The 25927-nt window shown below is 44.4% G+C and overlaps 1 protein-coding gene across 2 annotated transcripts in view; it reads right to left on the reverse strand.

Annotated features, from left to right (window-relative positions):
* The window catches only part of LOC119852483 (24-hydroxycholesterol 7-alpha-hydroxylase), a 56377-nt gene extending 31868 nt beyond the window's left edge, over nucleotides 1-24509 (reverse strand). The window contains exons 1-5 of one of the 2 annotated variants that reach the window (XM_043510143.1): nucleotides 24131-24509; nucleotides 7943-8078; nucleotides 4899-5073; nucleotides 1324-1473; nucleotides 391-484 (exon numbers count right to left, since the gene is read on the reverse strand). In XM_043510143.1, coding sequence (XP_043366078.1) covers nucleotides 391-484; nucleotides 1324-1473; nucleotides 4899-5073; nucleotides 7943-8078; nucleotides 24131-24313 — 738 coding nt within the window. In that variant the 5' untranslated portion in view covers nucleotides 24314-24509. The remainder of the gene's footprint in view (nucleotides 1-390; nucleotides 485-1323; nucleotides 1474-4898; nucleotides 5074-7942; nucleotides 8079-24130) is intronic. The other variant, XM_038393663.2, reaches the window with a different exon arrangement.
* Nucleotides 24510-25927: the final 1418 nt, after the last annotated feature.

Below are 25927 nucleotides of genomic sequence, written 5' to 3' on the forward strand. Positions count from 1 at the left end.
TTTCACACTAAAAGTTCCATAGTGTGTTTTGATCTACTACAAAACTTTTAGTGTGTAATAGCAGGGTCCACATGGCCAGTTGGTGCACAGTAAGCTGGTGTGGTGTATATTTACACCCCAGTTTGCAACATGTTAAATCACCATATAGACAAGCCTTAAAGGTCTAGTAAAATAAACTAAGCTGATTGGTGAGGTTAAAAATTATGGGCCTGAACCTGCTGCCTTTGAAGTCACTATCACATTCTTAAAGTGTATCTATGCAAGATGGGCTTGGTCGGCTTATTGGTCTCTTCCTGCTCTGAAATGCCTTTGTCTTTTATCCCTGCATACAAAGTATAACTGCGGCCATGCTGATCTGGCACTTTATTTGAAGTCCCCTGACAGATTTACCTTGGAATTGCTCTCTGACGGATTGGCTCTCTCAGCGTCTGCTACCACTTTTTCTAACACTTTTAGAAGCCATTTTTTGGATTTAGACCAGTTTCTGTGAAGAAAAAAAATAGGAATTATTTGAAATGCATTCGGGGAAACAATTCAGGCAGCACAGCGCAACATCACTTTCACGGAGGAGGACTCCTCGCTTTCTCTCCAAGGCTTCTCAGAGCACCTCGGCACTCTTCCTTTGAGGGAGAGACGTACCAAACTGATTTTCAGTTGAGTCAACACCAGCAGTGGCTGCTCAGCAACTCTGAAAACCACAATAGCTAAACACATGATCTGGTGGCCAGAAGAGAGACCTGACACTCAGCACTCTTAGATTTTCCTGCCAGCTCTGCTACCGGTTTCCTGTATGACCTTGGACAGGTTACTTAGGCCAAATTTTTCCAAAAGTGACCATTAACTTTGGGTGTCTCAGTCTTTGGGTGTCCAATCTGAGAAAACAAGGTCTGATTTTCAGAGCTACTGAGCACTCACAGCTCCCATCTGAAGGCAATTTGGTCTGTGGGTGCTTACAACTAAAAATAAGGCCCAAGATGCCTGAGGCTGGGCACAAAATACTGAAGTGCTGGCCCAAGAGAATAAAATGATAGGATGGGACGTCTTTTATAAAACCAGCACATAGGACCTAATTGTTCTCATGCAGTTGTGTAATTCCATTGACTTCAGTAGAGTTATCCAAGTTTTACACCAATATATGTTAGAGGAGAATCAAGAGCCTAATTTTTAATGGACAAAATTTAAAGCCCAACTAACACTGCATTTGACCGAGATGGAGTCAAAGGCAGAACATTGTTTTCCGAGGAAATGCTGCTAGGGTTACCAGGATAAGACATTTCTAATAGGTTTGCAAGACTTGCCCCATTCCCCCACTCGCTCCGTTACCTCATAAAATACTCAGGCATCTGGGACCCATATTCAAAATCCTCATCATACTTCTGAAAATGCTCTTCAAACTCCTTGATGTCACTCTTGTTTGTTGGACAGACACCTTTTCCAAATAAGATATTTATGGTTGCTGGATACATGACAGATCTGTAACAACAGAAGCATTGCAGCATTAGGCCGATGGGAAACTGTTCTAGCATCTTGCCAGGCCTGTTTGATTACCAACAGAAAAATAACTCTTTGGGCCTAACAGTGGAACCTTAACTCATGCTGGGATGAAATCCTCCCTTGTGTAGAGGGGCCAACAGGACTTCAGCCCTCAACACAGAGTTTAAGTGTGGCCTATGTGATCAATAGCCCTTGCACAAGCCCTCAGCTTGTGGTCAAATTTTACCAGTTAGTGAGCACTTACTCTCCCGAGTAGTCACAGGATGGCCCTGTCCATTGGAGTACCCTCTCCCCACCCCCATTATCCATCAGTCTGATTCCAAATGAGCTTCCTTGCTAGGACTTCCCCCATCAGTGACTGCATCAGAACCCCTTCTCCAGGGTGATACCCACAGTGGGGGCTTAGAAATGTAGCCCCATCCTGAGTCCTGCAGGGCTAGGAGATACTTCCCCCCACCCCCCACCTCCTTTCCAGTCTGCTCATTTTGTCTCCTTCCCCCTGCACACATCCCCAGCAGATTTCATTGGGGGTCATTAGATCTATGAATTCCTAACACATCTTCCCCTGAGCTCCAGCTACTGTTTAATGACTATCAGAGACAGGGATGGTTTCATTTTGTTTGCCTTTCTAAGTATCATAAGCAACATTTCTCCTTCTGTCTCTCTAGAGCCATCTACTGGCTCAATGCATTTCAGCTCCAGGTCAGCTATATAAACATTCTTCAACCAGTGTGTATTTCAGTTCTTTCAGCCCCCATTTTATAACCAACCAATACCAAACAAAAGGCACATAATAAAAGTGTACAACACAAGATTTATTAGATTCCCCTTTCTGTAGTTGATTATCTTAGTTATGACCTGTCAAGGTTCTTTCCCCACTCTGAACTCTAAGGTACATATGTGGGGACCTGCATGCAAGACCCCCTAAGCTTATTCTTACCAGCTTAGGTTAAAACTTTCCCAAGGTACAAACTTTGCCTTGTCCTTGAACCGTATGCTGCCACCACCAAGCGTTTTAAACAAAGAAAGAGTCTACTTGGAGATGTCTTCCCCCAAAATATCCCCCCAACCCCTACACCCCCTTTCCTGGGGAAGGCTTGATAATAATCCTCACCAATTTGTACAGGTGAACACAAACCCAAACCCTTGGATCTTAAGAACAATGAAAAATCAATCAGGTTCTTAACAGAAGAATTTTAATTAAAGAAAAGGTAAAAAAATCACCTCTGTAAAATCAGGATGGTAAATACCTTACAGGGTAATCAGATTCAAAACATAGAGAATCCCTCTAGGCAAAACCTTAAATTACAAAAGACACAAAAACAGGAATATACATTCCATCCAGCACAGCTTAGTTTACCAGCCATTAAACAAAAGAAAATCTAACGCATTTTCTAGCTAGGTTTCAGAGTAGCAGCTGTGTTAGTTTGTATTTGCAAAAAGAAAAGGAGGACTTGTGGCACCTTAGAGACTAACAAATTTATTTGAGCATTAACTTTTGTGAGCTACAGCTCCTCAGATAAATTTGTTAGTCTCTAAGATGCCACGAGTTCTCCTTTTCTATTTTCTAGCTAGATTACTTATAGATTACTTACTAACTTAATAGGAGTTGTACGGCTGCATTCCTGATTTGTTCCCGGCAAAAGCATCACACAGACAGACCAAATCCTTTCTTCCCCCCCTCCAGATTTGAAAGAATCTTGTCCCCACATTGGCCATTTTGGGTCAGGTGCCAGCAGGGTTATCTTAGCTTCTTAATCCTTTACAGGTGAAAGGATTTTGCCTCTGGCCAGGAGGGATTTTATAGCACTGTATACAGAAAGGTGGTTACCCTTCCCTTTATATTTATGACATGACCTAATTGGCTTGTTAAGTTTTATGATAGGTCTGCACTGCGCACCACTGGCAGGGATGGGTATGTGTAGTTATAAGCCTGAGTGAAAAACAAGCCATTGCCACACTGCAGTGAGTAGCTACACACACCAGTGAAAGGCTCTGGAAGAGGGGAGACAGTGGGGAAATGCCTTTCCACATAGCCTCCTCTCTGCCAGAGTCTTTCCCTGATGGCAGAATCTTTCCCTGAAATGGGGAAAAGCCCCGGCAGCTGCCTGTGGTGGGGAAAAGGAGGCAAAGGTGGGGAGATGCCAGAACTTTTCCCCCACTTCCAGAGTCTTTCCCTGCTGCCTCCTCTGTGCCAGAGCCTTTCCCCACTGCTGGAGCCTTTCCCTGGTGCTAAAAATAGGGTACATAGCCTCAGGGCTCAGGCATGACTCTACTCATCTAAGCAGTGCTTCACCATCCATATAGCTATTTATACCGAGGCTGGGGTGGAGGGAAGGGGAGTTGTACTCTACATGCCTCTCTAAGATTTGTGCAGAGCAGATGTACTTTGTGATAAATGGCATTGGATCTACAACTGAATGCCTCACCTTACAAATATGGCTCAGCTTCATTTCCACATAATCACAGGCCTGCCAAAGTGTATATGAGCCGCACAACTAGGAAAAAGCACTGCGTTATCAACAGGTGAGAAGTGTACAGCTCTGCCCAGGCAAATATGGAATGTACTTCCCCAAGAATTGAGGTCCATCATAAACCTCATCACTTTCCACTCCGAGTGCAAGATGCATTTCTTTTACCTTGCCTTCTCTAGTATAGCAACAAGTATATTTATATGAAAAAACAAAAACAAAAACAAAACCTCACTCCCTACCAAAAAGACATTCTACTGCACACGCTTCTCCCTTGGGGAGAGGATGAGAGAACAAAGACACATGACACACGTTAGTCATGTTGCCTAATGTACTATAAGAAGGTGCTTAGATACTGTGGTCATGAGTGAGGCATAAAAATCTGTAGAGAATATTAGACTATCAGCCAGGTACTTCTTGCACACCCGGCATGAAATCCTGGCTCCACTGAAATCAATGGCAGAACTCTCATTGACCTCACTGGGGACAGGGTTTCACCCCGGATTTTTATGAGAATTGTTTAGTTCTGCCAAAGGGTGCATGAGCCAGTGCTTGCCAATATAACTTGAGAAACTTCCTAGACATGTGAATCCTTGATCTGGGGTCCCCTTAGCAAATACCTTGGTAAGTAGAGGAGGCTGTGCTTACCTTTTTTCAAAACTTGTAACAGACTTTTCTCCATGGCAGCCAGTCCCAGCCTCCACCCTCTCCATACCCAAGCACTTTATGAGCTGCACCAGCCAGCTCTAAGCCACTGGGCACAGCGAGGCAATGAACGGCTTGCTCTGCATTCCTGGAGGAGTTTTTTTCTGGGATCCCACAGCCTGATCTCCACCTGCAGACTTTATAATACTGTCACTGCTGCAGCTACTATTTATTTAGCAAAGAACATGGACATCTGTTCAATAGAGCATGATTATAAAAGTCACATACCTTATTAGATCACTGAGATTCTCAGTTCCTACTGTGCCCAAGTAGTCCATGTGCTCATGTAATTCTTGACACAGAGTCCCAGCAAAAAGGTACAGGCGAGAGGTACCCATTTTTCCTTTCATCATGCTATAGAGTCTGCTATGGTTCAGATAAAAGATTTCTGCAGGAACTGAAGCTTTAAATACAAAAATGAGAGAAGGCGTAAACATTTTGGAAACTAGCCAAGGTAAATTTTAAATGTAAAATGTGTCTATTTTGTATGTTACTTGTGACACTGGTTTCAGTTGACCATAATCTTACTCTCCATGAGTGAAATTCATACCCGTGAAGATTTTATTCCCACAGCCTGCATTTCTGACCCTGTAAAGGGATCAGCAGTGGTTAACACCCAGACCCCACTAAGTTTTATTTCTCTTGCTCAGTAGGGAACTTCCTCCTTCTGCCCTATAAAGCTTCAGTCTCTTGGAAATAAATATGCCAGACACTTCCCCTGATTTATGTGCCGAGCAGTTCCAAAGGCATGTTTTGGAGTTTCATGTCGAGAGCATACAGAATCGCTGCTCCATTACCTGCACTGAGCACCTACTAGGCTTACGGGGGAAGGAGGGCTTGAGCGGGGAGTTCAAGGAGTTACTGTTAATCTATAAAGCTGTAAGTGGTCTGGGATCTAAGTGTTTATTGTTCAACAGTCCCCCTCACTTTCTCCTCCACAGCAGGTGCCACTGTGCACTCTGGGAAGCCATTCCCCTTGGTCTCAGCCCGTGGGGATAGCAGCGCATTGAGGTGAAGCCTGGTGGAGGTACAGGCGTGACACCACCATCACCGGGGCCCAGCTGAGGACAGGCCTGTAGGCATGAGCTCTAGCCAGCAGCTTCACTAAGGTGAGAGTAGTGGCTGAGTGCGGAGAACAGACTCCTGACTTGGTGTGGAGTGACAGGCGTCATTTCTTCATTTTGATAATCTGGTCACTTTATTCAAGCCTTGTATTAAATAGCAGGTGTCATCACAGCAGGTCCCAGGACTCTACATGGAGCACCATTTCTGGTGTGTGTGTGTGTGGGGGGGTGTTAAGCAATGTACGTGCTTTTAAATACTGAGTGGCCCAAAAGGCAGCAAAAAAATCCCAAACCCTGAAATGTATTATTTAGAAAAGAATCTCATGATTTTGAGGGGCCTGACTCATGATTTTGAAATCTTGAGGTTGGGAATACTGGGATAGGTGATTAAACACCTGTGCAGGGAAAACTTTGGGAGGACTGTCACTTTGTCCAGTGGCACATTGTTGTTTTATGGCTAGCAAAGGCAGATTGCACAATAAGTATGTGGAGGTGGAAAATGCAGCCTGCAGTAGACAGCTGCTGGCTGTACTATCTAAGCCCATTTTTATGGGGATTAGAGCTGCCCTATTTTGGTTCTCATCACTGCAAATATGCAAAACATCTCAACTTCTATCAACTCATTTCTCTCTCAACAATGAGAGAACTTACTCCTGTAGTCCACTTTCGATTTGCTTAAAGGATGTGTGAATGGGATTTAAGGTTGGCATAGAACACCAGCAAAGCGTGTCCTGCATTCTTCTCCACTGTTTGTTTTGCTAAAGAAGAACAGCTTACTATTGCTACCAGCTAACAGTTTCTCCTTTTGCTCAATTGGTAGAAGTCTGTCCTATGGCTCTGACGCTCTTACAAGCTCCTACCACAAAAAAGCCCTGATACCTGGTTGGGGCTGTTAAGTTTTACTGACATACAAACAACAATACGGGTTGTTGGTTCAAAAATAAAATCTACTGATGACATGTTCTGGGGTCATTATACATGTTCAGGGCCTTGGACAACAAATAGCTACATCTGTGTGTGACAGTTTGGGGACTATGTTGGTGTCAATTTATAAATTTAATTTAGTTTTGCGGGGATCATTTATGATTGTAACCTGCATTGTGGATTAGAATCCCCATTTTGTATATGACCCATTTTTGTGCCTGGGGCGGAGCATAATTTTGAACTGGCATATGTGTAGCTTGCTCCAGATGTATAACAAAGCCAGAGAGGACGGGGTTGGGTAGTGACACAACCGGTAGTGACATTTCTCAACCTCAGGAGAGCTAACACAAGAAGTGTCATCCAGCCAGCTCCAAAGGAATATGGACTTGTTAGTGACTTTTCTCTACTGTACACCCCTGTGAAAAAATGTGTTGTGAATGTGAATTCAGCATGACTGGGGTATGAGCTTTCACTCTAGAGGCTCATGACCAAGGCTGTTTGTAAGCAAGAAGGGTGCTGTGTGCATGAGGCTGGCCATGGCCAGCACCAAGAGGGAATGGCTGCAGGGAGACAAGTGAGTCTTCACCTAGCCTGAACACAGATAGACCCTTGGACACCCCTCGGACATAAATGGAGGGGTGAGACCAGCCCAAGGGAAAGTTGTGTTCAGGTGTTTGTTATTTTGCCTAGATCTGTAACTCTTCTGGACTGTCCATGAGACAGGTGTGTGTGTGTTCTGTTGTCCATGAGTCAGGTGCATGTGAGAATGAGAGAGAGTGAAAGAGAGATTCCTTGCTTTCATGGTTACATGATTCCTGAAGGGTGCAACTGGAGAAACCAGAACTCATCCAGCCTGGTGCTCTCTGGAGGGAACAGATCTAAGCTGCTAGGGTGCTCAGGAGGACTGAGGCACAGGTTCCAGTGTCAAGGTGGTTGGAATACAGGGTCCCACTGCCATGAGGAATGTCAAACATGGGGTCTACACCTCAGGAGTGCCTCTGAGTGTCCCAGAATCGGGAACAGTGATCTATCACTACCCAGATCCAGGGAGTTTAGTGGCCCATGCCGGTGGATCCCCTCATGATGAACTGGTGTCTATCCAGAGAGCAGGACTGGCCCAGGCTATGACATTGTGTATTGCATTTACCCCTTAACTTTATGCTTTAATTGTGGATTAAGATATGCATTTAAGACCTGATCCAAAGACCCATGGGCTATGGATCATGTCTTTAACCTTGATGGATGGCTAGATTAGCTTTCCTTTGAAAGTGAGATATCCCTTACTTGTGCGCTGGACCGTTTGCTGCACCGCCTGCTCAAAATCTATGTCCTTAGATGTAAAAAATGCGTCAATCCCCTCTTCCTCAGTCACAAAGGTGAATCGGTTTCCCAGCGCAAACACTGTGAATATTGGCCCATACTGCAAAAAGAAGGAGGGAGTTAAAAAAATTAATGACTTTATTGCTAAGACATTTTATGGGAGACCATGGCTCTGATCCTGCAATAGGAATTTCACCAATACAATAGAAATGTTGAGAGGGTAGGAGGGAAAGAAAATAAAACCAAAGCGGGGGTAGAGGGATGCAGCTTCACTATCTAAAATCCTTGTTCAGAAGCAAACAGATGTAAATAAATTAGACTTGAATTCATAGATTTTAAGGTGAGAAGGGACCCTTGTTATCATCTCCTCTGACCAGCTGCATGGCACAAGCCACAGAATTTCACACAGTTATTCCTGAACAGAGCACAATTGGGGTTCAGCTAGCACATAACTTCTAGAAAGATACCCAGTCTTGATTTAAAGACTCCAAATGCCAGGAAAATGACTATATCCTTTGGTAATCTGATCCAATAGTTATTACCCTCACTGTTAAAGAGTTCCATCTTATTTCCAATCTGAATTTTTATAACAAACTTCCAGACATTGGATTTTGTTATGCGTTTGTGCTAGATTAAAGAGCCCCCTAATATCAAATATGTTCTTCTTGTGTAGGTATTTAAAGACTACTTCTTATCAAAGACAAGGTTAAGTTAAATAGATTGAGGTCATTAAGCCTTTCATTGTTAAGATGTTTTCCATCCCACAAATCATTGCTGTAGCTTTTCTCTGAACTTAGCTTCTCTAACATCCCATATCTATTCAACTCAGAACTCACTACTGAAATCCAAACTCTTCCAACTGTTTGGAAGCTCGAGCATTACTTTTCACCAGTTTTTGGTGTTTGAACTTGATTTAGGCTGTAATTATTGTGTGGTCTGTTCTGCAGAGCGATCTTTGGGAGCATAAGTTTACGATAGGGAGACAGGTCAAATGTTTTAACCAACACACTGACTTCTAGAGAGAAAGGATTGCCCAGTGGTTAGGGCCCTAGTCTAGTACCTGGGAGGACGGAGTTCAATTCCTCATTGTGTCACAGATGTCCCATGTGACCCTGGACAAAACAGTCTCTGTGTCTCAGTTCCCCATCTATAAAATGGGGATAATAGTTCTCCTCTGCTGGGATGTTGTGAGGATAAACACATTAAAGGATGTGTGGTGACCAGATTACTATGGTAATGGGGACTATAGAAGCACATAAAATAGATTTTGCAAGAGAGCAGTAGCCACATGAATTCAGAGCTTGTGACATACCAGACAGAGATCAAACCTCACTATCCACTGGAGTTGGTCATAACATTTTTTTTGACAAAGAGTGGGTGGAAAGTGTAGGGAAGAGACCTCAATATTGATGCAAAATGATATTAGTAAAATTATTATAACTTATTTTTATAACGTTAGGTCATTACAAACATGTCTGTGCCTTTACTGAGTCTTAGGAGATACATATCCTTACTTCATAGGGTGCTTGGAGAAAAGTACCTCACCTGCATATATTTTTGTTTGTTTAATTATATGAAACATCCAAGCTAAGGAAATTCCTAGGAATTTTGTTGTTTGTCAATTTGACAAACTCCACAAGAGTCAAAGAAGATAATACTTTATTTATACAAACCCTAAATTGCAGCTGTTGTAATTCCCATTTTACTTTAACACTCTATTCTTTGCTTTGATGCTCTGTTGTACAATATTATAACCAAAGTTTACTGCAATTTGTGTTTTGTGTAAAATATTGAATTGCAAATTGTGAGCGCTCTAAGAAGTGCTGGGTCAAAAGACGAACCCACCAACCACAGCATCTTATCACAGAACACGACTGCGAAGGGGTCCACTCACGGCAAGTGCACTTCCTTGGGGGTGGGGCTTTTTGTCCCACCTGGCACCCCTGTCTGTCAGTTGCTCATGCTGTAGCCTCCTCTCTACCCCCCCCAGTGACTCAAAGTTCTCTCTCTTTGTGACTTGGCCCTCTGGTGACTATATAAGCCCCCCCTTCCAGGGTAACAAAGTCCCACTGGAACGCCGGGAAGAACGGCAGCAGCTGTGGGCTCCTTTACACATATATATACACACACACACACACACATACACGCACACAGAGCCGGTGACGGAGGATGGGGGCGGAGAGAAGCCCTGGGCCAGTGAGCCTAGAGGAGCGTGGGGGAAGGGCCAGAGAGGAGAGGAGCCAGCGCTAGTGAAGTGGAGCACCAAGCTGGGACCCTGCTGAGTGTGGGCCTGCCGCCATTATAAACCCAGCGCTGTGCGCCATGGCAGGTCCGGGGTCGGGGGAGAGGCATCTCTCCCTGCCGCGGCCCCGAGCGCCTACGCGGTGCTTCATAGGCTGCTGCACGGCCACACAGCTTGGAGGGAACTTAGATCTACACCGCAAATCAAACACCCGCGGCTGGCCTGTGTCAGCTGACTCAGGGTCGTGGGGCTCAGGCTGTGGGGCTGTAAAATTGCCATGTAGATGTTCAGCCTCAGGCTGGGGCACGAGCTCTCAGCCCTGTCTGGGGATGGGTCTCAGAGCCCAGTCCCCAGCCCGAGCCCAAATGTCTACACGGCAATCAAACAGCCCTGCGAACCCGAGAGAGCTGACATGGGCCAGCATATCATACGAGTTGTTTCTGAGGCAGAACCAAAAGCTCGGCATCCGTAGTTAAAAACTGGCCTTATCAATATTCTAAACATCATCGTCAGCAGCAGCAGCAATACCTTCTTATCTGCGTGCCATTTGTAGGGTGGCCAACTTTCTAATTGCACAAAACCGAACACCCTAGCCCTGCCCCTTCCCCAACACCCCGCCCCGCTCACTACAGTCCCCCTCCCTCGGTGGCTCGCTCTCCCCCACCCTCACTCACTTTCATTGGGCTGGGGCAAAGGGTTGGGGTGTGGGAGGGCTCTAACTGGGGGTGCGGGCTCCGGGGTGGGGCCAGAAATGAGGGGTTCACGGAGCGGGAGGGGTCTCCAGGCTGGGCAGAGAGTTGGGTGCAGGGGGGGAAGGGCTCAGGCTGGGGGTGCAGGCTCTGAGGATGAGGGGTTTGGGGTGCAGGAGGGGGCTCCAGGCTGGGGGGTAGGGCCGAGGGATTTGAAATGTGGGAGAGGGCTGTGGGTTGAGGCAGAGAGTTGGGATGTGGGAGGGGGTACTGGTTCTGGGCAGGGGGTGCAGGCTCTGGCCTGTGGCCAGGGATGAGGGGTTTGGGGTGCAGGAGGGGGCTCTGGGTTTGGGGGGCTCAGGGCTGGGGCAGGGGTTGGGGTGCAGGCTTATCTCAGGCGGCTCCTGGTCAGCGGTGCAGCAGGGCTAAGGTAGGTTCCTGGCCAATGGGAGTGCGGAGCTGGTGCTTGGGGCAGGGGCAGTATGCGGAGCCCTGTGCCCTCCCCCTCCACCCCCGCCTAGGAGTCAGACCTACTGGCTGCTTCCGGGGCGCAGCACGGTGCCAAGACAGGTAGGGACTAGCCTGTCTTAGACCCACAGCACTGGCAACTGGACTTTTAATGGCTCGGTTGGCGATGATGACTGGAGCCGCCAGGGTCCCTTTTTGACGGGTGTGCTGGTTGAACACCGGACATCTGGCAACCTGTACAATCACTACATAAGTATTCATCACATTTAATCTTGAAAAGGCCCTGATCAACTTTTCAAAAATTCCAGGTCAGAACTCTTTTTTGTGTTTTTGATATTTCCTTGGAATGGAAAGTAAAAGTACCAAGGCCATCTTCTTTTTGAATTTCCCAGATCTAAAACAGAAAAGGATCCATCCACTGAATTAAATCTAGTAGGTGCTCCTGCATTCCATATGACCAGGTTATGCATATCTACAAATTGTTCTAGCATTTACAATTTAGGTCAGTTTTCTTTCCCATAGATCATTATGAATATTAAAGTCTCTGAAAATTATGATTTTTTTTACATTAGCTAGCTTTTCTAATGATAAAATAAACTAATTTTAATATGAATTATAAACATTATAAATACATGTAATCAGAGTTTTTGTTCTGTATGGGAATCTCAATAGCATTATATTCAAAACTTAGTTTCTGCACATCCATATTGACATATCTAAGACCCTCTTTTATAAATATACAGACCACTCCTACTCTGGCAGCCTCTTGATCCCTCTGGAGTATATCATATCCCCATAGACTGAAAACAAGTTTACTTGTTAGCCATGGTTCTTGCACATATATTATATCAGGCTTTCTTCCCATTTCAAAAAGAAAAGGAGTACTTGTGGCACCTTAGAGACTAACAAATTTATTTGAGCATAAGCTTTCGTGAGCAACAGCTCACTTCATCGGATGCATCCGATGAAGTGAGCTGTAGCTCACGAAAGCTTATGCTCAAATAAATTTGTTAGTCTCTAAGGTGCCACAAGTACTCCTTTTCTTTTTGCGAATACAGACTAACACGGCTGCTACTCTAAAACTTCCCATTTCAAAGATACCTTTCCTAAATTCCTGGCCATGTATTATTAAACTATTTGTACCTCAGCTAAGGATTATTAAGACCATGTTATTTAGGATGTATTATTGCCCTCATTTAAAATCACATGAATGTGGTCTATTGAGCGGTTGTCCATCTTTAGATATTTTTCTGCTGCTTTTGCTATGATTTTACTCTTTTCAGTTCCCCCCGCCCCCCATCTGCAGGGTGCAATTAAATACTTCTGTAATGAATGCTATAAACTTCTCTATACCTACAAGCAATACATGATCTCCCATTCCTCTCATAGTCTCCTCCCTGACCAGAGATGTATTCTGCTGCTCCTATACATTTTTTCTCTTACTTGAGTATTTTTCTATTTGCTGCAGTGGGTACCTTTTGCTGCTTTTAGGTTCTGTTCCCTCTACACAGTTCTCATATGAGTGATTTCCTCTACATTTACTGCAGCTCAATGTTCCCTTACAAATCGCTGCCACATGTCCAAATCTTGGACAATTATAGCACATCATGGGGCGGGAGGAAGAGGGGGACACCTATGATTTAACCCAACAAGACTGATGCCCAATTTGGATCCTATTCAAAAGTGTCTCACCTTTAAGTGTTATACATCCAGCCATAGATGGCCAGTTTTTTCCATCTCTTGTACTAAAAAAGCCATTTTAAAAACAATACTTTATCTTCACCTATACTCTTTTTGATATCATCCTCAAACAATTCTAGCAGCACTCCATGCACAACCCCTTGTGCTTCTGTCAGGAATGTAGGCAGTTGACAAGTAACTTTCAGGTTCCCTAAGATTACAGTTTTAAGTTTTTCATCTTGCTCCTTATGTGTACATTCTAATCAATAGATCCATTTTCAGTGTTCACATCTCCTGTCACTCATTCAGTGAGAGCAGAGAGAGCAGTTCTGGGCCACAGCAGCTGTGACAACCAACAAGAATGCACTTTTATATAGAAATCCATGATTAAATCGAGTCTTCCTGAGTAGTGATTTAAATCAATCCACCCTGCAGAAAACTATATCACACAGCAGTAGCAAAGAAAGGCTACCTTCCAACCGAAAGACAATCATCACAGATGAGGTGGAAGCAGCCAAAAAACACTGCCAAGGGATTAGATTAGAAAACTCTTGTAATGATTTTATTGGGATATTGAAATGATACTGTAATCTAAAATATTGACAGCTTCTCTGTTAATCACCAAATGGTTAGACCATGTATTCCTGGAGAGGAGACAGAGGCTAAACACTTGTAAATAGAGAAATAGTGGGTTTAATTGGATTTAAGATATTTGCTAAGTGGCCTGTCTTAAGAGAACTCCTTAAATGGCTTCTTCTAAGCAACTGATTTAAACTACTTTGATAGGAGTTAGTTAAGAGTGCTTACTCTGCCTTTTTATAAACTGGTTTAGGTTATCAATGACAACCTGACAGGATCCATCTGCCCTTAAAATTTTGCCCATCCGTAAACAGCTTTTAGTTTCCTATGAGATACTAAGACTGGACTCACAATAATTTTGGGAGAGAAGACCTGGGCCTCAATTTATCAAGAGCAAAACGCCCATCAGTGGTGGGCTCACCCTCAAAAGTGTAATCTCTGTTAAAAACTCTCCACAGAGGCATAAAAACAAGATTGCAATGGAAATAGCCAATTTATAATTAGTGTTCCATCATTTGTGTTTTGTTTAATGTTTTCTTTTCCTTTCTTTAATAATAAAATAATCACAGTTATGAATGATGGCTATTTTGCTTGGTCTTTATTATCACCTAAGGTATGTAAAAGAACCCCTGTAACTCACGGTACGTCTCCACTACCCGCCGCATCAGCGGGCAGCGATCGGTCCAGCGAGGATCGATTTATCACGTATAGTCTAGACACGTTAAATTGATCCCCGAGCGCTCTGCCATCGACTTCTGTACTCCAGCGCCAGCGGAGTAACGGGGGAGCGGCAGCAGTCGATTCACTGCGGTGGAGACACCACGGTAAGTCGATCTAAGTACGTCGACTTCAGCTACGTTATTCACGTTGCTGAAGTTGCTTAACTTAGTTTGATCCTCCACGACCACCCCCGCCTGAGTGTAGACCAGGGCTAAGAGTAGAGTCACATCCCTGAATTGTCAATGAGAGGGAATTTGTAAGAGTTGGCCAACCATTTCTTGTTTCTTTGGACTAAATATTTTTGGTAATTTGGGGGATAAAATTACTTGGTGCCCACCACAATTAAAAATGATCACTCTTCTCCCACAAAAGGGAGAACGAGCAAAATTACTCCCCATTTTCTGGCTAGCTCCAATATCTACAAGAAATTAGCAGCAGGCCAACCTGTGAATGAGAAGATAGTTCAGTCTTCAGGCTTAGTCAGCCCTTTTTTCTCTTGTGACAATTCAGCTAAAGCTGATGTCTACCTAGCCACGAAAACCTGGATGAGGCCACCAGCTCACTTCAGATAAACAACCAAACAGCCATCTACTGGCACGGCCGGATTTACACCTTATGCACTTCTAGGCACAGCATCTTCAGTGCCCCTCCCCCCCGTGTGGCCCTGCCTCAAGTCCCCCCACCCCACGTCCCCGTGTCGCCCTGTGACCTCAGCAGCCCTGTGTGGCCCACTTTGCCCCCAAGAGGGTTGCTGTGACTTTTCACTTGAGGAAAAAACGCACCAGCCACCCGCCTACTAGCCGTTTGCTGCCGCCCACCTGACCAGTCAGCCTCAGCCCGCTCAGGCTGTTCTGGTGCCACAGCGGTCTCTGGGAGGCAAAAGGCAGAACCGCAGCACATTTTCTGCAGGGAAAAAAAAGTCTGCCTCCCTCGGACAAGAATGCTGTGCATACTGCAAATGTCACCTAAAGGGAGGGGGGCAGCATGTCCAGGTTTAACATTTCAGGGTTGTTGTATGAAAGGGTTTGGCAGATGTACCATCTGTAACCATGTAACTAGATTTTACAGAATTTTCCATGTCAGAATACTCGCTGATTAGGGTGGGGGAAAGATCATTTTTATGATTAAAATGATGGTGTTGTCCTTGATACTTGAATTAGTTGGATTATACAGTTAGTGTACTGCCAAACAAACTTTGTTTCCTCAAATACCATACTGGTGCTTTTACCCTTTATCACTATGCTGCTTATCTAATCTAAGGGTGACATCCTGGTCCCACTGAGGTCAATGGTAAAATTCCTGCCTCTGGGTCTGCCAGCCTGGGTTTTCTCATTTGTGTCTGCATTTTTGGGTTTTGATCCATCCATTAGCATCAATGGGAGAGACTCCAGTTGACTTCCATGACCCATTGACTTCCATGGGCTCTGGATCAGGCCCTTAGGTTGTAAATTATTAAAGAGGGGGCGGTGTTTAATCTGCATTTCTTTTATGGCATCCAGAGCATGTTGCTGACACTTGTAATAATCTGTGACTTGCCAAGATTGCAATTTTATGTATTACAATTGCAACATGCGCTGGGCATTAGCAGGAATAGTTACACTGGATCGCCCTCCTTGCTGATCATAATACCTCTGCTCTAGACCTTTCGGTGAATGTGAGCCACAGGGGGAGGGAGGCTGAGGTAACCTCTCGTTCTTTTAAAATTTCAGAAAAGGTACAACGGCTGACATCCCCTGGTCCCATTTAGGTCAATGGTAAAACTCCCATTCACTTCAGTGGAACCAGATGTTCACCCAGAATCCCTCTGTGATAGGGTGCAGGGGCCCTAGTGGCCACGGGGTTAACTTTGGCTACGTTGCCCTTCCTCTGACACTGATTTCCATGGGTAAGGTTGTAAGAGAAGTTTTCTGGTGAGAGAATGCTGTTGGGCTGTATATCAGGAGGTCAGAGGTCATGGCTGAACCTCCAGCTGGGGAGTTTTCTCATTAATTTCTTATGAACACTATCCCCTGAGGGAAAACAATCTTACTGACTAAACCAGAGGTGTTTTATGCTGAGTCATTCTGCCACTTTCCATCTCTCCTTTTATGTCCTTCTCAAGGGAAATGACCAATGAATAAGAAACCACCACATAAAAGCTTTGATTTGCTCTCCCATTTCCCATAGCTATGTCCTTTACAAATGAGATCCATCGCCACTAGACGTGGCTAGGGACAGTCTTAAACAAACTGGAGCTCTGGAGGTACCCGCGTCTGAGCTGCCAGAGAAGGCGTGTGCTATTCAAGGATGTTTGGCTGACTCAGCTGGGTAATAAACAGACAGATCACCTGAGCTGCCTGGAATGAGACAGGGCCTCTGTGAGCTTAAGTGCAATTATGAGCTCTCTAGGCCTTGCACTGGTCTGGGTGATGCACCATGAATCAGGATGAGTATTCTAGTGCAGTCTATCCAAACCATTTTGCATATGTAATTTCTTTTCTCTTTAAAAACTGCAAAATTCCCTTTAACTGCCTCTTCCCCCCATATTTAGAAGATGTTAAGTTTCTATGGTTAAGCACTTGAGTCATGAAGTGCTAAAGTTAAGATTGCATGTGCAACCATAGCTATGTTATCCTGGATATCTGCACTGCAATCAGAATTAGTAAAAAAAAAATTCCATCAACAACTTTTTTTCCCATGGAAAACAGGATGTTGACTAAACAAAGATATTCACAGAAGTGACGTTTTCCTATTTTAAAAAAACCAAAGACCACCACCAACAACAACCCCAGAAACCTGGAAGCCAATAATTTTCAGCTGAAACATTTTCAATTTTTAGCTGAAAATGTTTTGGTTTCGGGTGAAAATCTTCAGTTGTTGGTAGCTGAAAACAGAACAGTTTTCAGTGTGGTGTTTCTTACTATTTGATAAAATGTCAAAATTTCCTGCAGGAAAAAAAGAATTCCAACCGGTTCTAACTGCAACACAGTCTTTAAATACCTAATCACATGCTATCCCTCATAATAATATACCATTTTTCTATGAACTGATAATATGTGTCTTATTGTTACATGACTGAGTCAGAGCTCTGCAAGGGCTTGTGTCATTCACTGAAGATATTGTATTTAAATACTTGTTAATAATAGCACTGAGATGTGACAGCTTATTTCAACAACTCCCTTAAACATCCTCAAACGTGTGACCTTCCTTCACTATATTAGAAAGGCTTAATTACAGAGCTTGCTCAGACACTTTGAAGATAGGAAGTGCTTATTAATTTGACCTGTTGTGCCACAAATCAATGCAAAAAGATTAGTGTTTAGACAACATTAAGGCTGTAAGATCAAGCACACAAAAGTTAACACCATGATTGCTAGGATGAGCCTAAGTAGAACATATGCAGCTTACTCTCCAGCCACTGGTTTCACCTTGCACAGGATACAAGCTCTCCTGGCTTACCTGCAGAACATGTATGCACTGTTGTTGTAGCCATGTTGATCCCAGGATATTAGCAAGACAAGGCCTGCCTGAGGTAATACATTTTTTTGGTGTGATGGGGTGTCCACCCCACACAAGGTCTGAAATTAAGGTGGCTAGGTAGGCCAATTAATTGCCCAGGCTGCACTGGAAAAGAAGCCAGGGAGCAGGGATTAATCATGTGTGACTCAGCTGGACAGGAACAGAGAGGGCCTGTATAAAGCCCGGGAGCTGAGAGCAGAAAGGGACTATAGGTAGGGCTGGCTCCAGGCTTTTGGGCAGCAGCTCTGCCACAGTCTTCCTACCGCGGCAGCTTTTGGGCAGCAGCTCCGCCGCTCTTCCAGGCGTGGCGGCAATTCAGCGGCGACTGCTTGGGGTGGCAAAATTGGTAGAGCTGCCCCAACTATAGGAAGTAGTCTGTAGTCATTCCTGGTAAGAAGGGAGGTCTGTTTGGGATGATAGAGGTAGGTAGCCTATAGTTTACTCCCTAGGAGGCAGGAGTTATGCAACTGGCAAACCCAGAGAAGGGAGGTGAGCCAGAAGGTACAAAATGCTTTCAAAAGATGAACTTGAGGCTTAAATTCATAACTTTGTGAGACACTAAGAGCTTGTCTACACTGGCACTTTACAGCGCTGCAACTGTCTTGCTCAGGGGTTGAAAAAACAGCAAGTTTCAGCTCTATAAAGCTCCAGTGTGAACAGTGCCCCAGCGCTGGGAGCTACGCCCCTTGTGGAGGTGGGCTACGCCCCTCATGGAGCTGCGCCATGACCACACAAGCCACATTAAAGCACTGCTGTGGCAGCGCTTTAGTGTTGCCAGAGTAGACTAGCCCTAAAAATCATGGTTTTCATAAAGGCACTGGATTTATGGCTTATTACAACAATCAGTAGCCCATCAACCTTCATAGAATCATAGAATATCAGGGATGGAAAGGATCTCAGGAGGTCATCTAGTCCAACCCCCTGCTCAAAGCAGGACCAATCCCCAACTAAATCATCCCAGACAGGGCTTTGTCAACCCTGACCTAAAAAACTTCTAAGGAAGGAGATTCCACCACCTCCCTAGATAACACATTCCAGTGTTTCACCACCCTCCTAGTGAAAAAGTTTTTCCTAATATCCAACCTAAACCTCCTCCACTGCAATTTAAGACTATTACTCCTCGTTCTGTCATTTGCTACCACTGAGAACAGTCTAGATCCATCCTCTTTGGAACCTCCTTTCAGGTAGTTGAAAGCAGCTATCAAATCCCCCCCTCATTCTCCTCTTCTGCAGACTAAACAATCCCAGTTCCCTCAGCCTCTCCTCATAAGTCATGTGCTCCCAGTCCCCTAATCATTTTTGTTGCCCTCCGCTGGACTCCTTCCAATTTTTCCACATCCTTCTTGTAGTGTGGGGCCCAAAACTGGACACAGTACTCCAGATGAGGCCTCACCAGTGTCGAATAGAGGGGAACGATCACGTCCCTCAATCTGCTGGCAATGCCCCTACTTATACATCCCAAAATGCCATTGGCCTTCTTGGCAACAAGGGCACACGGTTGACTCATATCCAGCTTCTCGTCTACTGTAACCCCTAGGTCCTTTTCTGCAGAACTGCTGCCTAGCCATTCGGTTCCAAGTCTGTAGCGGTGCATGGGATTCTTCCGTCCTAAGTGCAGGACTCTGCACTTGTCCTTGTTGAACCTCATCAGATTTCTTTTGGCCCAATCCTCTAATTTGTCTAGGGCCCTCTGTATCCTATCCCAACACTCCAGCGTATCTACCTCTCCTCCCAGTTTAGTGTTATCTGCAAACTTGCTGAGGGCGCAATCTACACCATCCTCCGGATCATTAATGAAGATATTAAACAAAACCGGCCCGAGGACCGACCCTTGGGGCACTCCACTTGATACTGGCTGCCAACTAGACATGGAGCCATTGATCAACTACCCGTTGAGCTCAACAATCTAGCCAGCTTTCTATCCACCTTATCGTCCATTCATCCAGCACATACTTCTTTAACTTACTGGCAAGAATACTGTGGGAGACCGTGTCAAAAGCTTTGCTAAAGTCAAGGAACAACAGGTCCACTGCTTTCCCCTCATCCACATTATCTCATCATAGAAGGCAATTACATTAGTCAGGCATGACTTGCCCTTGGTGAATCCATGCTGACTGTTCCTGATCACTTTCCTCTCCTCTAAGTGCTTCAGAATTGATTCCTTGAGGACTTGCTCCATGATTTTTCCAGGGATTGAGGTGAGGCTGACTGGCCTGTAGTTCCCAGGATCCTCCTTCTTCCCTTTTTTTTAAAGATGGGCACTACATTAGCCTTTTTCCAGTCATCTGGGACCTCCCCCGATCACTATGAGTTTTCAAAGATAATGGCCAATGGCTCTGCAATCACATCTGCCAACTCTTTTAGCACTCTCGGATGCAGCGCATCCGGCCCCATGGACTTGTGCTCATCCAGCTTTTCTAAATGGTCCCAAACTACTTCTTTCTTCATAGAGGGCTGGTCACCTCCTCCCCATGCTGTGCTGCCCAGTGCAGCAGCCTGGGAGCTGATCTTGTTCGTGAAGACAGAGGCAAAAAAAGCATTGAGTACATTAGCTTTTTCCACATCTTCTGTCACTAGATTGCCTCCCTCATTCAGTAAGGGGCCCACACTTTCCTTGACTTTCTTCTTGTTGCTAACATACCTGAAGAAACCCTTCTTGTTACTCTTAACATCTCTTGCTAGCTGCAACTCCAAGTGTGATTTGACCTTCCTGATTTCACTCCTGAATGCCCGAGCAATATTTTTATACTCTTCCCTGATCATTTCTCCAATCTTCCACTTCTTGTAAGGTTCTTTTTTGTGTTTTTGACAGCTTCGAGGAGCAGTGGGCGCTGTCTGGGGTTCTCTATACGGTGTCTCTTTCAGATTCCCTATTTTTGACTCTTTGATCCTCACACCTGTCCTTATTTTTTCTTCTGTTGTTCCCTGTATCTATTTGAGTCCCAGATTAAGTGGCACCTCTCCTGAGGCTGGGGGAGGGGCCTTTAGCCATGGTGGGGTTTTGTACCCACCCACATCCCGGAACCCAACAGGCCCGGAAGAATAGCTCTGAGTAGTTTGGAAGCTTATGTCTCTCACCAACAGAAGTTGGTCCAATAGAAGATATTACCTCACCCACCTTGCCTACAGACAGCCCCCAATCTGAAGCAAATATTCACCAGCAACTACACACTACACAACAAAAACACTAACCCAGGAACCAAACCCTGCTACAAAGCCCGATGCCAACTCTATCCACATATCTATTCAAGGGACTCCATCATAGGATCTAACCACATCAGCCACACCAAGGGCTCGTTCACCTGCACATCTACCAATGTGATATATGCCATCATGTGCCAGCAATGCCTCTCTGCCATGTACATTGGCCAAACCGGACAATCTCTACACAAAAGAATAAATGGACACAAATCTGACATCAGGAATCATAACATTCAAAAACCAGTAGGAGAACGCTTCAATCTCTCTGGTCACTCAGTAACAGACCTAAAAGTGGCAATTCTTCAACAAAAAAACTTCAAAAACAGACTCCAGCGTGAAGCTGCAGAACTGGAATTAATTTGCAAACTGGATACCATCAGATTAGGCCTGAATAGAGACTGGGAGTAGTTGGGTCATTACAAAATCTAAACTTAATTTCCCCCTACTGTTACTCACACCTTCTTGTCAACTGTCTGTAAGGGGCCACTCTCTTACCAGTTCAAAAGTTATTTTTCCTCCCTTGGTATCCTGCTGTTAATTGATTTATCTCGTTAGACTGACCTCACACGTAGTAAAGCAACCCCCATTCTTTCATGTATTTATACATGCTCCTGTATTTTCACTCCATGCATCTGATGAAATGGGTTCTAGCCCACAAAAGCTTATGCCCAAATAAATTTGTTAGTCTTTAAGGTGCCACAAGGACTCCTTGTTATTTTTTATAGAAACTGTACAGTCTTTAAATCAGTGTGCACCTAATAATGCATCTAAAGGTTCTGACCTAGGCCGCTCTAAATGGCCTGGAACATGCCTACCAGAGACCGTATGTCTCCCCATGCCATACTGCCACAGCTATGATTGGCAGATGCACTCCCTATCATTATAAGAGTCCGGGATAGTGGCAGGGGCACTCCCTGTGAGGGCTCCAGGACTCTGGAATTTACTCTCTCTCCCTTGATCTGAAATAGCCTGATTAAGTTGGTGATCTTCCAGGCATGCTGCAATAGACATCTGTTTGATAGGGTTTTTGGAGAGGGCTGAGGGATACTTCCCAGAATGATGAAGACATAGGCGCCCACTTCCTCTCCATGTGAAGAGGGGGGCACTTGACTCCCCCTCCATCCTAGGCCTGCCTCAACTCCACCCCTTCCTCCAAGCCCCCAACCCTGCCCAGCCTCTTCCTGCCCCCTCACGGAGCCCACTCCTCCCCCTCCCTCCCAGCGCTTCCTGCACGCCACAGAACAGCTGTTCACCGGTGTGCAGGAAGCGCTGGGAGGGAGGGGGAGGAGTTGATTGGCAAGGCTGCTGGTGGGCAGGAAGCATGGGGGGCAGGGGGGGGGGAAGCTTAGCTGCCTGTGGTTGCTAAGCACCCACTAATTTTTTTTCCATGGGTACTCCAGGCCTGGAGCATCCATGCAGTTAGCACCTATGGATGAAGGGATCAAAACAAGTCTCTCAAAGTGTCTGACTGGTAGAATTTTTGTTTGAATGCTGCTGGGGTTATGCTATACTATTTCGAAGACAGTTTGAGCTATGTGTAGGCATCTTCTTCATTTTTTAAATCTAAATAAAGTTTGCATCATAGCTTTGAGTTTCAATAAAAGGGAAAAACTTTAACTAAATTTTCATTACTTTTATTCCAGAATTTTTTTCACCAGTATCCCTTTAGCTAGCTGGACAGGAATGCACAATAAATTGTGTCTATGGCCCTGATCCTGCAAAGCCTTATGCATGTACTTAACTTTAATGTAGTCCCAATGGGCCTGATTCTCCTTTACCTGAAGGATGCTTTATCCCATGCTGACAGTGTAAAGGAGCCTTAAACCAAGTGTAAATGTAATTTATTCCCATGTTAAAGTCCTTTTACAATGACAGAGTGGTGTAAAATGGCCTTGGTGTAAATAAGTATCAAGCCCATGAGTCTAATAGGACAACTCCTGCTCCATGTTAAAGACATTTTCTAATGCAACTTCTTGGTCTGAATTGCCTTTGTTCCTTGCAAACAGCTTGTTTTTCAACCAAAATCATTAAGCCTCAATGAGGTCTAATCCATGCCCAGTCTCTAGCTTCAACCTTAAGTATCTAAATGGATATTACTCCAACTTCCTGCAAGAGAAATCACATGCAGCAAGAAATAAACTATGGGAAAATTTCAGTCCTCAAAGTGAATGTTTTGGAAATAACTCTTTTGCAAAATGAATCATCTGGATGGCAGCAGGCACCTGCTCTAACATTGCCCTTTGATTTACATTAGATGTAATAATAAGAGATCTGAGGGAGAGATTTACAATTATGTAACACTAAGGTTGATATATTATGCACTCAAAAGCCAGGGAATTTTTCTGCAGCTCAGCTAGGTTGTATGAACTTGTGTGATTCATCCTGAACTAACATTGTTGCCAGTTTTATTTTATTGCAAGTCTTGTGATATTTGGTGTCTTTCTTAAAGCTCCAGCTCCTGGAGTCATGAAATTATGTTTTAATCTCAGGTTTCATGCGCTGGGCTGGGGAGGGGGAACACAAACCCCACCCAGTTTCTAGAACTCGTTGCAGAGAACAGCTTGAAAACATGAACCCTGAAGACTCCAAAAGGAGGCAAATAAAAAATCTCCCCCTTTTTTTTTTAAATTTCATGATCAGGGGGGCGGCCTATGGTTTGTGAACACATGCAGCTGGCACTACTGACTGTGTATTAGGTGATACCTCATACAATCAGCTTGTACACACTTTTACAGTCCCAATGCACTTCACAACGTGTTTCCCCTTATGTGGAACCGAGGTCAGTACCCAGCTGAGAAGGAAAAGCTGCATGCATTGTGTGTCCCGATCAGGTGCTCAGGTACTATTGTGCGAAAACAGTGATTGCAATATCAAGTCCAGGGTATCTAGGGTAACCTGCCAATCAGTTGACACACATATCACCTATTTCAGCCAGAGGCTTCTCTGTTACAATAAAAATGATAGAAATCTTCTTAATGTTGTAAGGGATTCATTTAATGCAGAAAGGTTCCTCATCGGTCTCCCAGGCACCCCTCCCCCAAAACACAGATGCATGCACCCTATTATAATTCTTACCTTGACTCTGGCTTGTTCTATAAACTCCAGGGGAGCTTTCCCAAACTGAAATGCAGCTCCCAACCAAGGGATCCAGCCACTAACACAAGGTGGGGAATTTGGGTTTCTTGGCTGAAACAAAGCAAACTTGACCATAAGAAGTCCCAGAACCAATGCCAACAGAACAGCCATCGTTATGTCCATTTTCCTGCACACTGACTGGGGAGCTGCTCCTCCCACTGCTTTGAACTGGCTGCTGCCGTTCCCAGCTTGAAAGATTGCCCAGGCTCAGTCCAGGACAGATGATAATGCCTATTTTTCCTGTCAATGCCACTGGCTGATCACTGCCATGGAGACAAGATTCCAAGGCAAGAAACACAGCCGGGTTGTTCTGCCCACTCTGGAAAGGAGGGGAGGGAGGGTTGCTTTCTAATCAGGGGTGAGAGGAGATTCACAACAGTTTAAATTGGCTCAGGCTGCAAATGTTTATCTGTCTTCAAAGCAGCGGGTTAGAAACTTATTTCAACAGCTGTGAGCTACTCAGTCACAAATACATATATATAACAAACTGGGTGTGTATGTGTATAACAAGTGGCTGAGAAACTACATTTCCCAGAAGCTTCATCTGCAGTACTTCAGTGATGCTACTGCATAGAGTTAGCCTTGAGAGCAGCTTTCAGTAAGATTTGTAGCTGCTGATGCAGCTATTGGAGCTTTAGGAAAATAACCTCAGGGAACCAGACCCTGAGATCAAGAATGCCCATGAACTAGTGGCACAGAGGTTGAGAGGGAATTGTTGGTTTATTATTTTTCTATTTAAACTAAATGATGTTAAAAGAATGTTAAGACTGACTGCAAAGTGAAGTGCTCAGAAGTGAGGTTAAGGCAGCCTGTCCAGCTTTATTTCTTCTGCTCCATTGGGCAAAGGCGTGCCAAGGCCATTTTTAGTTACACAATCACAGATTTTTTTTACAGGAATAAAAGTTCCTATTAGTTCCGCAGCATTCCTGCCTCATTCAGTGTGCAAGTTGGATCTTGTGCCGGGAATGGGATACCTGGAGCTCTAGCATTTAAGCTGTCTGTACAGCTGGATGAAATTTTTCAACTAAACCTTTTTATACTGAAAAATGCAGATTTGGTGACAATGAAATGATTTGCAAATTCATGTCAAAGTTGATTGAAATGTTTTAAGTGGGGGGAAAAAAACTTAAAAAAACCTCTGAAAAACTTAAATATTTTGCTGCACAGGCAACCTTAATTCCAGCATTTCCTATATTACAAGTGCTTGACTTTGCAACATAATAATGTTCATTTAACATATAGTTTAATTATATTAAACTTGCACTATAGCTAAGGTTGCAATAAATTACTGTTTGAAGCCCAATTTTCATTTATTTTGATTGTTTTTGATGAATGAGTTGGACCACTGCCTCATTCACAGCACCTCCTGCTCACTAAGCAGACCCTTGATGTACAAGTGGTCACTGGAGTCAATGGATACTGCACCTACCATGTGACAGTGGTATTGTACTTTATTTACTGATTCCTGTCACCTGACCTAGGTCACGGTTACATCCCTATGACACTCTGTATCTCGGGGGAACACTCTGCACCCCCATGTTCATCCTTATAATATGATTGTGTGGTATCCAATGCAAAGTTTGTCATAATATCTTCGGAAGGCTCATGATTCACTGAGCATTGTTGTTATAGTAATGTTATAGGTTGTAATTTAATGTATAGAGTTATGAGGCTGAAAACGTGTCCTCATGGCTTAATACAAGCTCAGGCAAAACTCTCCAGGAACAGAGGGACAGT

This window comes from Dermochelys coriacea, chromosome 3, assembly GCF_009764565.3.
Source record: "Dermochelys coriacea isolate rDerCor1 chromosome 3, rDerCor1.pri.v4, whole genome shotgun sequence".
NCBI classification, from domain to species: domain Eukaryota; kingdom Metazoa; phylum Chordata; order Testudines; family Dermochelyidae; genus Dermochelys; species Dermochelys coriacea.